The sequence below is a fragment of the Marmota flaviventris genome, chromosome 6, assembly GCF_047511675.1.
Source record: "Marmota flaviventris isolate mMarFla1 chromosome 6, mMarFla1.hap1, whole genome shotgun sequence".
Classification (NCBI taxonomy): Eukaryota; Metazoa; Chordata; class Mammalia; order Rodentia; family Sciuridae; genus Marmota; species Marmota flaviventris.
This window is the reverse complement of record NC_092503.1, coordinates 55,346,094-55,359,360: the sequence shown is the minus strand read 5'-3', so window position 1 is coordinate 55,359,360 and position 13,267 is coordinate 55,346,094. Positions and strand designations below refer to the sequence as shown.

Below are 13,267 nucleotides of genomic sequence, written 5' to 3'. Positions count from 1 at the left end.
CCCTGTCTAGTATAATAAAAATTCTCCTCTCACCCCAATGATTCATCACATATACATATCTATTTTATATTAAGAACAACCCTTTTGGTTGTACTATGTGAGTGGAAATCCCTCTCACTCCGGGGTTTTCCTATGGTATACAAAGATAGCAGTCACTTAGTCATATTAAATTTTTAGTTGGGAAAAAAAAAAAAGAATGGATTACCCTATTTATGTCCTTTCTCTAAAAATAAAAAGACAAAGACAATAGCAAACATAAAATGAGTCAAACTTCTATTTTATTAACAGGAGTCCAAAATGAATACAAAAAGATCCCTCCTTTGCATATTATACTATTTTCCTTAAAAGGCTTCTGATAGAGTCAGGTAGATTAAAAGCTAAGAATGTAGTTCAGCTTTTATAGTGAACCTTTTAAAAAAGGTTTGATATTGATAACATAAACCACCAACATCAGAGAACATAATGGTCCCACAATTACTTTTAGACCTATAGCTAGCTTATCAAAAGAATTAGATCCTGCCCTGATCTACTAAGATAGAGGCTTAAAAATGTTTTAAGCCATTAAAAGCCATCTTTATAATCTCTCGAATAACGCTGGGCAATTAAGAAAACAAAATCCCAAAATGTAGCCCTCTATATTATGTGGAATGTGAGAGAATACCAACTTATGACCAAGAAAGATGAAAATAAAAGGCTTAAATCCACGTAAGGAGCTATTATAGTCTCATCACCTGCAAAATATCAATAAATGAGTAACAGAGCTTATCAAGGCAAAATTTGAGATGTTACTTAAAACATATGTGATGTTTATCATACTAAAACTAAAGCTGAACAAAGAAAAGTTGCTCATTTATAAATTTTCATGTACCTTGACTTTTACTGGGACCATAAATTGATCAGATAATACATAGCCCACACTTTGGACAGTTATAATAACAAAGGATTTATTATAATTTGCAGATGAAATAAATGCACCATCCCATACTTGAAAGACTTTAATAAGCCCTAAACGTCCTAAACTTTTTTTATTTTCCCCAGATTATACCAAGGCACCACCAATTGCCTAGTTATTTTATGCAACCATTTCTAGTAAAGAAACTAACACTTCCTTCAATATTGGTTCTGCACTGTTTCTGGTTTATTATACACTTCCAAACAGCAAAAGTTTGCAAATATGTGCAAACACTCTGGTCCACTCATAGTACTGATTAGTCATCATCTTCCTCTTCCTCTTCTTCTTCCTCAAAGCTATCTTCAAAGCCCTCGCTGTCTTCCTGGTCTTCATCCCCCTCTATTGCTGTGTCCCACTGCGGGTGATTTTCTGGCACAGGCTTAGCCTCATGAACTTCCAACTATGAAGAAGGAATGTAGATGTTAGAAAATTAAGGAGGAATAATGGAAGAAATATCTGATAAAGAATAGCTTTTCTTTTACCACAGCAAAATACAGATTTTTACAGATATAACTCTAAATTCAACACACTGACACTTCATCCTAGAAATGTCAATCTACTTTAACATATAATTAAATTTCTAATAGTTTAATATTCTGCTCTTATAGAAGTTAAAACTACTTATGGATGTATTTCTGTAGAACAAAAAACTAATGATCATAATTCTTGAGCAGAAGTGCTGAGTGATATCTTAAAATATTTAAAAAAGACTGGAAATATGGCTCAGTATTTTAGTGCTCCTGTGTTCAATCTCTGGTGCTCACCTCCCCCCCCCACCCCCCCGCCAAAAAAGAAAAACTAAAATATGACCTTCTAAAAGATATTTTGTAAGCTCTAGTAGAACTCTCATGGGAAAAGAGAGGCTCATTTTATTCTTTTCCATGCAAGAATATATCAGCACCATTTTTCCTAACAGAATGCTTTCTATAAAATGCTCAAGTGAACTGGTAAACACTGATAGAAGTGTGCTTCAAGTGATAAAAGAAAACATATGCTCTAAGATGAACTTAAAAATGATTTTATAATTAAAAAACACTCCAATAGAATATGCAGTAAAATCTATATGCTTTTAAAAGAAATGAACATATTGATGAGGCCCTGTAAGTTATAGCATATTAAGGCATATTAAAATACATCATTAATATAATTTATAGTCAAGGTTCTAAATCATACCTCTTAAAAATCCTACTCAACAATGTAAGTTTATTATTGAAAAAGTAAGGAAGGATCTCTTTTTCGTTATTACTTTGCATTGCAAAACTAGAAATGCTTCCCTTACACTCAAGTATTTACTCCAACAGGCTACTGTACTTGTTGAAGAGACACTATTCTTACCTTCAATGGTTTAATTTGATCCAAACCCATATAGGAGTCTGACCTCAGAAACACTGTGTACTGATAATTCCCAGGCTTTCCTGGTGCAGGAAACTTCAATTCTACCTAGAAGATAAAATTAACACTTAAAAATCTCCATTTTGAGGAGGAAACAACAGCATACCCTTAAAATTACTAGACCAGAGTACTTAACAGTCATGTTTTATTCATTCATGTGATACAGGAAGTTATAAATCATGACTTGTTACAAAAGGCCCAACAACAATAACAAATACACATACGTGAAATATATGTTTATCTATTACATACTCTACACAGAAAGGAAATCTATTAGGCAGAACGGATGGGGTTAATCTTTAATCTGTATCTTCACCATTCAAGAAAGCATATTTAAAGTAAACAACCATGTTCTTTGTTGACTATTATCTTGGGTAAACTGAAGAAATTAAGTGGAGTATAAAAGTAAAATAAAATGCTGGAGTTAATAAAAATATAGACAGGAGATAATACTGGTCGAAGTTTCTTATTACAAGGATAAATGACCAATCCCTTTAAAAGGTCAAATAGGTATTTGAATTCCCATCAAATCATAGACTTTGGGCTGGGGCTACATCTCAGTGGTAGAGTGCTTGCTTGAGGCACTGGGTTCCATCCTCAGCACCACATAAAAATAAAAAAAGATACTGTGTCCATTTACAACTTAAAAATATTTTTTAAAAATCACAGACTACAAAGACAAACAGTAACACCCTCAGGTATCTCAATTCCACTTGGGTGAAGGAAGAGTACATTTTTTTAAATGACATTTGGATGCTTTGGTGATCTAAACCTCCAGAATTCATATTTTGTAGCCAAGATTATATATTGAGATAATCTTGGCTATCATAAAAAATTAATAAAACTAGAAAAACAAAATCATGGGAGAATCTTAAAAAAAAAAAAAAAAACCACCTCAGGGTTGGTGTGTAACTCAGTGGCAGAGCACTAACCTAGCATGCACAGGCCCTGGGATGGAACCCCAGTACAGAAACACATGCTCACCCGTGCACACATACATACACACACCTACTCTCTTTCTCTCTCATCTTCAGTTTGGCCTTTCTAACTATAGCATCATCTAGAAGCTACAAAAAAAAAAAAATTTATAAACCATACTTCAAAAACAAAGAATAAAGGAAAATGGATAAACAAATTGTTTTCTGCTTATTAAAAACCATCTTAGTACTAGAGAGAAATATTTGCCACACAGTCACAGCAGGCTGATTTCTTAACATCACTGGAAAAAAAAAAAAGAACAACTCAAACCCATTTAAAAGACCCAACAAAAACGAGGAATGGTCACAAACAGACACAAAAAGAAATATGTCTTGAACCCACTGAAAGTGTTCAGTTCCACTCTAAAAAAGAAACAGAAAATTTAAACTACACTGAGCAGCATAAAAATTGATTTAGATAAAATTCATCAATGTATGCTAAAATGACTGGGCAAAAGACTGGGAGAACAGGATATTCACACAGAGCCCAGATACTGCCACACAGATGAGTGGGGAGAGTATCTTTACAACAGATCAATCTTAATATCATCAATGTGGAGCAAACTGGTATAACGTGCCCTGATGTGATGCACTAAGTATGTACATCATTAGTGCTGTATGCTTGCCAGATATAAATATAAGGAGTAACCAATGAAACAAACTCATATTAACTGATATTCTTTTTTTTTTTTAAAGAGAGAGAGAGAGAGAATTTTTTATATTTATTTCCTAGTTTTCGGTGGACACAACATCTTTGTTTGTATGTGGTGCTGAGGATTGAACCCGGGCCGCACGCATGCCAGGCGAGCGCGCTACAGCTTGAGCCACATCCCCAGCCCTTAACTGATATTCTATAAAATACCTTGCCTGGATTCCTGAAAAATGTCAAGAAAAATTCAAAATGAAAAAGGACAAGAAAGTGTTCTAAAGAGACACAACAACCAAATGCAAAGTGTAATCCCTGATAGGATCCTGAACTTAGAAACAAATCAAAACAAAAAGACATCAGTGAAAAATTTGAGGAAATTTGAATATGGACTGTGTATTAGATAATATCACACCAATTTTAAATTCCTCGAGTATAATAATTGTGTTGCGCTTATGAAACAAAAGGCTCCCCCGATCTTGGAAGATAGATACATGTCCTTTTTACTGGATAAAAAGGGAAGGTGTAAAACAGATATGCCATCTTCTGTGTAAAATCTGAGGGGGAAATAATAATATATGTATTCGTTTATAATTTACATATAATATTACATGAAGAATACGTAAAAAAATGATAATACTGATGGTCTCCAGGAAAAGGAAAAGGTGATGGAAAACATATGCAAGATGTTTCACTTCATGCACTTTTATATTTTCTGAAATTTTAGGTGAATGCATTACCTATTCAAAAACAGATAAAAATTTTTAAAAAAAGGTCAAAACAAATACAACTTAAGAGTTGGCTTTATCTTTAAGCATCAAATAAGTATTAGCTATTCCACACATTTACTGCATGGTTATAAAAATTATTTTAAAGATTTTTTTGTACTAAAAATCAACATCTAGAAATATCTTGAAATTCAAAACCCTTGCCCTTGTCTGCCTGGTCCAGACAAACAGAACCTTCTTCCTAGAAAAGGTAACAGCCAAAAACATCAAGGGAAAAAAAAAAAAAAACCCAGAATGCAGTTCCCAAGGGTAAATGATGTTTATCACGAAGCTACTTTTATGATGTTATAAAAGCAGGCAATGCCATTCAGTCAAAAATTCTATTCTAAAAATTTAAATCCACCAATTCTTACATCATAAATGTTTATAAAATATTAAATTCTGGAGAAGAGGAGCAAAGAAAAATGCTCTTGAACACTAACAGTAAAAACTGCCAAAACTATATTGATGAGTTTTTAAAAGAGTGACCAAGTTACTTACCTCTAATATTTCTTTATAAATGTCCAATGAGCTCACTCTCAAAACATCAGGGAATAGTAAGACAACAGACACAACACAATTCAATTGTTGAAAGCCATCCATGGGCTATGTGTGTGAGCTATGCACATTTGAGCATATGAGGGGACTGGCCTGGCACTGCGCGCTGATTGGGCTGTGCAATTTAAGTGTGCCTTTCCTTTCGCTCTGCCTGTGATCCCACATAGCACTTCAGATGGGTGTGACTTGCCAAGACGTCAAGCAATCTGCTGACCACAAAACATCACCAAGCAAGACTCCACCCTTTGAAACCCCACCCTTGTCTTATTCTGGTGGAACATTTTATCGAATATCTTTTCCCCAATAATTAGGGGGGGGGGGGGTCCAGGTGTGCTCTCTATCTTGCTCCTTCCAGTGCTATCCAGCATGGAGCAGACCCTTGGGGTCACTGAGAATTTCCCCCCTCAAAACTCATGTTCCTGTTTTGTGTGGGTTCTTTGCCATTTTCTCAGTTTATTGAATGAGCCAGCTCCTTTGAACCCAGCTCATCTCGCCAGCCCAGCCAGCTGGCGACATGCAGTAAGCTCTGATAAACTGATATTTTAAGCAGATTTTATCAAGCAGCATGACGATGAGATGCTGTACATTGTTAAAAATGGAAATATTATTGAGTAATTACCTCTTCTGTATCTTTTAGTGTACAAACATGATATGGCATAGAAATTAACGTCTGTTCCTTCCTATCTGCAATATAAAGCCACCACCATTCTTGTTTTTCCTGGAAAGAGGAGGAAAAAAAACAATAAGAACAACGAACAGTACGATAATCAGAAAGAATTAGAGAAGCATTTTTGGCTTGTCTTATTTCAGAATACTGTCCTTGTTTTGGTCACTGCTATATCCTCAACACTGACACAGTGCCTGGTTCAATAATTTACCAAATTAATAAACTGTTCTTAACTATTTATAGATCCACTCCTTACTCTTCAAAAATAATTTTATATGCAATTTTGGGGGTTTATTTTAAATCTACTGATGGGTTCCATATTAAAAAACCCTGATTCACCTTAAATGACAAATGATATTCTTAAAAAATATATTGACTTTTACAATATCATGTAACAAATAATCTTTTAACACATAATAAGCAAAAGCTACAAAGTAGGAGTGGAAAGAACTCAGGCAGCCAAATAAAAAAAAATCAATATATTAAAAGCATTTCTAGTTCAACTTAAAAAAAAAAAATCAGGAACACTAAAAAAGTTGGGTAAAGAAACTGCCATCAGAATGCACAACGGCAGCAGGAAGAAACAGAAAACTATTTTCTGTTGGGCAAAAAACTATTTTCTTTAAAAAATTTAGAAAGACAAGGAAGCACCAAACCTCAATGTGCTCAGTAACCACTGCTGTATTACAGCTCTTGTCAATAACTGTTTAGTCATCTGTCCAGCCATAGGGTTAGGACAATCATAATAGGGATAGCTGTATATATAATATTTGCCTATGCGTTTTTGTATACAAAATAGTGTGATAGTCTCAAAATGGAATATTAGAATCTAGACTTTGTGGGTCACAGGATCTCTGTTGTAGCTACTCAGATCTGCCTTGAAAAAGGGGAGTGGGACTGCATTTTAATTAAGACTTTATTGTAAATAAAGATTTTTTTACAAAAACAGGCAGGGAGCTAGATTTGGCCTGCAGCCTATATTTTGCCAATACTTGCTTTAAAGCTACCTACACCTGAGTTAGTTCACCTCTCTAAATCTAGTTTTCCTTCTCTGTTAAATGATGAGTGCCTGGAATGTTGTGAAGATGAAATGAGATAATACAAGGAAAATACATGTTAGATTTCTGTTAGCATACAGGGTATAATAAATGACAGTTATGATTATTAGAATGAGTTACAACCTCAATCTCTCATTTAAGTGGTTCTGATGTGTCAGAAACATCATTACCATATCATGTATGTACTATAAGCAGCATAGGGATATGTTCAAGAGTGTGCATTTCTTATTTACCTCACTATTTAGAAACTGCCTTTCCCTTCACTCTCAAGTTGTTTAATTACAATGAAATTCACTCCAGAATATTTACAAGAAGCTGATGAATGTCAATCAATGACACTGTACATAGGTACTGATTTACTTGTTTAAAAAGTGAAACTGACATTCTATTGAGTTATTTGCACTTTTTTTTGAAAATTATCCTTCAGTTGTGTGCAATTCTCAACCATTCCTAACATACTAATAAATGAGTTTCAATAAAATGTAAGTCAATTATTACTAAGAGGGTAATTAGGTACATCAGAAAATAGACAAGGAAATGTCAGGAAGATCCTAAAAAAATTGCATGTGATAAATGACAGTTTGAGATATTTATCATGTATAAACATATTATACTAGAAAAAGGCATTTCCACTGATAAAATGTTCTAAAGGAATGAATGGATGTTTAATTTACCAATAAAACATGGTCTAAAATGAAACTGGGTACAAATTATGCAGTATACATATCCCACAGCACTTTTTAAACCAATCAAATGAGTAGAATTTATTCACTTGATTTTTGGGATGCTTGGTGTTGGCAGACTACCTCTGCAGTGGGCAAAATGCCCTCAACAGATGGGCTAAAAGCTCAAGACACGCCAGAAGATCAGTGTGTGCATTAAGATGGAATCCTGGGAAGACTTCTATCCAAGTCAAAACAACAGTCTGTGCAGAGCCAATCACTTATTACTGAGAGAGCCAAATTATTTAGGAATTTGCCTTAAGCAGCCCCAGCATTTCTGGATTGACATTCTCAAGCAGAAAGAAGACTTATTATATGAGAGCACAATCAAATGTGAATAAAGAGCAAAGCTGTGTGGCAGTCTGTGGAACAGCGTCCCAGTTCTTGACCTCTGCTCCACAGACAGAATCATCCTCAAAAGCAAAGTGTTAAGAGAATCCCAAAGTAATCTGAAAGACAAATAACATAGGCTAGCAAATAGATCAAAAGTTGAACAGGCATAATAACAAAGTAAACAAGAGAACAAATAGCATTATAATGATGCTCTGTCCTGAGCTTAAGACTCAGTCATGCCTAGCTCTTACTGAACTTTGCTCAGGGCTCAGAACACAGCTGGTCCCACAGCCACAGGCTCACTCATTTCCACAGACTAGGGCAATAACTGGGATCAAAGCAAGTCTAATGGTTCCAGGTGGCAACTACAGAATCCTCAGAAAGAAAATTTAAGAATTTTTTTCATCCTATTAGAACTTGACAGGGTTGAGGTTTGTGACTGTCAAGCAGTCAAAGGCAAAATATACATTTGTCTGATAAATACTGATGACTGCTAATGAGAAATAATCATTAAGCACAAAAGTAATATGAGCTCGGAAAAGACAGAAGCACAGGAAATCACAGAATTATTTTAAAAGTTAACAATCCTCCTTTCAAACAACATATTCACTAAAAACAATTCATATTGCAATGTATCCTTTAAAAACATAATCAGGAATATATCACAGTTAGTGTATTTGAGCAGGTACACTCCAAAGAGCAATAAAATCCAAATAAGAAATATCTGAGGAGAAGAGAAAGTGAATAGGCTATGTGTAACTCACCTCAGGAAAGTAAAGACTGTACACAGGATGTGTTATTTTTGATTTGGTTTCCAGTAGGGCTCTTTCCTTTCGCTGTATACTCTGTTGTAATTCTTGCCACTCCTGGTAAAGAATAAAAAGATCTGAAACCTGGTAGGGTTTGCCCATTTTGAGGAGTTTCTATTATTCCTAAAAATGCTAATTAACTAATTAGGTTAGAACAAGTTCAGTCCCATAAATCATCTCCTAGCTCAAACCTGCAATCCCTCTAACTCCCATAGCACTACAGGGCCATTAATAATCTCCATAACCTCCTTTTTTTTTAGTACCAGGGGACACTTAACCACCAAGCCACATCTCCAGCCTTTTTTTATATTTTATTAGAGACAGGGTCTTGCTGAGTTGCTTAGTGCCTTGCTAAGTTGCTGAAGCTGGGTTGAAACTTGTGATGCTCTTGCCTCAGCCTCCCGATTCCCTGGGATTACAGGTGTGTGCCATGGTGCCTGGCTAATAATCTGACCATGGCCTACAGCTAATCTCCTGTCATTGCTTTCCTCCTGATGCTTTTTATTCTCATTATTTCAAACTGACTATACTTCGCTGAAGTTAGCAAACTATTTCACTCTTCTTAAACTCTGTATGGATTTTTGTTCTTCCCTTTCTTTGTCTGGAAAATTCCTATTCTTCTTTTAGGGCCAATTTAGTACAAACTCCTGAATAAGGCCTACTACAAATTTCCTTCTGTCTGAGAACTGAGTTGATCACTGCTTCCTTTGTGCCATCACTATACCTTGCATAAGATATACATTAATCTCATATATTTACAAGTCTGCCTATACCACTAGCCTGTGTTATCATTCAAGGGCAGAAACTGTTTCCTATTTGGCTTGCGTTCCTTGTCATCTAAGACAATGCTTGGGATGGGACAGGTCATGAGTAATTATTTGTTGGCTGCATGAATGTATTTTTGGTCATCTGAAAAAATAAGTCTGTCAAAATCTTAAGATCACCTATATTAACATTAAGACACTCAAGAAAGACTATGTCAACTTTCCAAAAGTGAAGCTAGGGAAATAATCTCTTGGACAAATTTTATTTCTTGGCAATCATTTTAATTCTCAAAATACAAAACCTTCAAGGCCTAGCAAAAAGTAAAAGTAGTTATCCATGTTGTTGTCCACCATTCCTAAGGATGTGTGCACTAACTCCTTTTATTCTTTTGCCCTCTACCTCTCCCTGGTCTCTCCTGTTGCCTCAGAAGCTATTCAGGGATTCTCGTCCAAACCAGAAGGGTTACTTTTAGATTAAAGGCCCAGTCGATAATTATACATATTTTGGTGTACAACATGATATTTCAATGCATGCATATACCATGTGTACTGATCAAATAAAGGCAGTTAGCATTTTCATTTAAAAAAGAAAAAAACACCAACAAACACAAAGGAAACAGCTCATCAGTTTGCAGTGAGTCTCTAAGGACCATTATTTGTCCACCACAGTCTTTCTTTATAGTTTTTCTATAAATGATGCGCAATTTCATATTATGAGATTTTTGCCCCATGCTTCATACTTAACCATCTTAATAACTTCCTTAAATGTCTTATATACTCATGAAACAAGGTGACATTCCATAATGTTAGCTCTCCCTTAACACCTCTTGACAGAAAGTCCACAGTAATGTTTCTTCACCTAAACACTACCTGGAACCTGTGTCAGGGCCTTCAAAGTAACTGCTTCCCATTTTGCAGTTCACCTTCCCTTACTCATATTTCCAGAGATACCCTAATACTGAAAATTTCTTAAAGAAGGAAAACTGACTTCACCTCAGACCTAGGTTCTACTCTACCTAGCAATTTAAGATCTAAGAAAATTAGATTTCCAATCCTAGTTTGAAACAATTTTTCTTTATAAACTCTGACTGGCATTCCTTTAAAAAATTTGCAAAGTAATTAAATGAAAAAATGCACAGGTTCTAAGACAGATAAACTGAAAGCAAGCAAGCAAACAAAGGAACACTAACAAAACCCAAAACAATCATCAGGGGCATAATCCAGTTATTTAAATCTATTCATCTTACTGCTTCATCATCTTTGTTTTGTTTTTCATCCTGCTCTCTATCAGATTCTCTGTCACTACCATCATCTTTCTCACTCTGGGAATCTCTATTGGTTTCTTCTTCTTCAGAATCACTGCCTTTGTCAGAAACTTCTTCTTCATCCTCCTTCACTCCACCTTCCTAAAGGGAAAAAAGCAAGCACAAAGTTTTGAATATTTCTAGTAATATTGATCATTTTGCATCCCTGAAGCTAACTTATTGTCAACATAACTAAGCTGGCTGAAGATTAAATTTTCACTATCCAAGCAGAATTTAAGAAAATTATGAACATTTTTATTTATAAAGATGAAGGAGTAAGACTGAAGACTTTAACATCTGGCTCACCTGGTTTATTAGTCTAAGATTAGTAATTGTATCCCTTCTTCACAGTTTGTAAGATAAAAATATTTATTTTCAAAGTACACTACCACAATAGCTAAGATGATTCGGCTTTCAAAAGTATCAATTATACAATACATTTTATTTAGGAGAGGAAATGGGCAGTTTACTGAAAAATACTGTCTTTGGAGTGTAGGGTCATCTTCTGTAACAGGTTATAACATATTAAGGAAAGTCAATATCCAAGGCAAAAATAATAGTGTTCAATTCAAGAAGCAAGAAAAAGAGTATCAAGTTAAATGCAAAGAAAGTTGAAGTAAATAATTGACTAGAAATCAAGAAAACAAAAGAACCAAGACAGTTATTTGAAAAGATTAGTAAAATTGAAAGTCTCTAAGCAAGAATATTTAAGAGGATACAAAATACTGGAAATAAATAAGATTAACCAGATCCAACAGACATTAAAATAAAAGAATATTATAAATAGATTTATACCAATAAACTTCTAATTTAGAGGAAACAGACAAATTCCCTGGAAAATAATTAACATAAACTGGTAAGAAAAGGATAAAATATATACCCCATGAAACAAGGTGAAGAAATAGCTTATGTTTAAAACTTTTCCATAGTTTCCCTAAAGAATTCTTCCAAATAAGAAGGAAAAAAGTTCTTCCAGGAAAAAAAGAGAATACTTCCTAGCTTGTTTAATGAGGTCAGATATCACAGCAGACAAGGATATTACAAGAGAAAAAAAGACACCAATATTTTCTTCTAAAAAGAGAAAAAAAGAAACATCAATATCCTCTCATAAAAACAGTTGTAAGAGTCCGACCCAGGAATTCCAGTATGATTTAAAAATTTTAAATCCGCCAATACAATTCACCACATTAATAAAAGGAAAAAATAAATAAAATGATCACTAAATATATGCAGAAAAAGCATTTAATAAGATCCACTATCTGCTCATGATAAACAATTATCAGCAAATAGGAAATGGAAGGAAATACTTCCTTAACCTGATGAAGGATACAAAACCCTGCAGCTAACAATATACTTGGTAGTAAAATAACTGTTTTGCTTTCTTCCTAAGATAAAAAATAAAGTAAAGGATGTGTACAATTATCACTTCTACTCAATATCACTCTGAAAATTCCAACCAACAGAGAAAGGCAAGGCAGACAAGAAGGGCATTAGGCTTAAAAGGAAAAAGGCAAAACTATATCCAGTCACACAGAGCATGACTGCATATGTGGAAAATCTTCATTAAAATATTTTTACAAATGGCTAAGACTCTTTGATACAAGAGCAATATTTAGATAGCAACCAGATTTCTATATGCCAGCCACAAACACTGAAGAATAATTTTTTAAAATGTCACAATAACACCAAGAAAATGCATCAAACAGAGAGGTAAATCTAATGTAAAATTTGTCATACCTTTGCCACTAGAAATTATAAAGCACTGCTGAGAAAAATTAAGGAAGTTCCAAATTAATGAAGATAACTATGATCATGAATAAAAATACTCAGCATTGTTAATGTCAATTCTTCCATACTCAACCACAAATTCAATGTAATACTAATAACTTTGGTAGTTTAAGCTTATTCTAAATATTTAGTTGGAAATGCAAGGGACCTAAAATAGCTAAGATATCTGAGTAAAGTCTTATTTTGAGACTTAGCATAAAGCTATAATTAAGACAGTATGGAACTGGCACACAAGTAAATAAATGAAATGGAGTAGAAATTCCATAAACCAACACATCATAAACAATATTTACCACAAAGCGCCATTGAAATTCACTGAGGAAAGGATCTTTTCAATAAACAGTGCTGGAATAGGTGGCCCGTATTCCATACCATGCATGAAAATTAATTCAAGACAGATCATAGAGCTAAATGTAACAAGTAACACAATAATGTTTCTAGAAGAAAACAGAAAAATATGTCAATGTCCTTGAGTTACACTGAGATATTTTAAACACGACACACAATCACTAACCCTAAAGCAAAAGACT

At 34.3% G+C, this 13,267-nt stretch overlaps 1 protein-coding gene across 2 annotated transcripts in view; it reads right to left on the bottom strand.

Moving 5' to 3' along the window:
- Positions 1–261: 261 nt before the first annotated feature.
- The window catches only part of Sec63 (SEC63 homolog, protein translocation regulator), a 60,558-nt gene continuing 47,552 nt past the window's right edge, over positions 262–13,267 (bottom strand). For both annotated transcript variants that reach the window (XM_071613153.1, XM_027928156.2), the window contains exons 17-21: positions 10,893–11,051; positions 8,837–8,938; positions 5,912–6,010; positions 2,288–2,392; positions 262–1,352 (exon numbers count right to left, since the gene is read on the bottom strand). In XM_071613153.1, the coding sequence (XP_071469254.1) occupies positions 1,209–1,352; positions 2,288–2,392; positions 5,912–6,010; positions 8,837–8,938; positions 10,893–11,051 (609 nt within the window). In that variant the 3' untranslated portion in view covers positions 262–1,208. The remainder of the gene's footprint in view (positions 1,353–2,287; positions 2,393–5,911; positions 6,011–8,836; positions 8,939–10,892; positions 11,052–13,267) is intronic.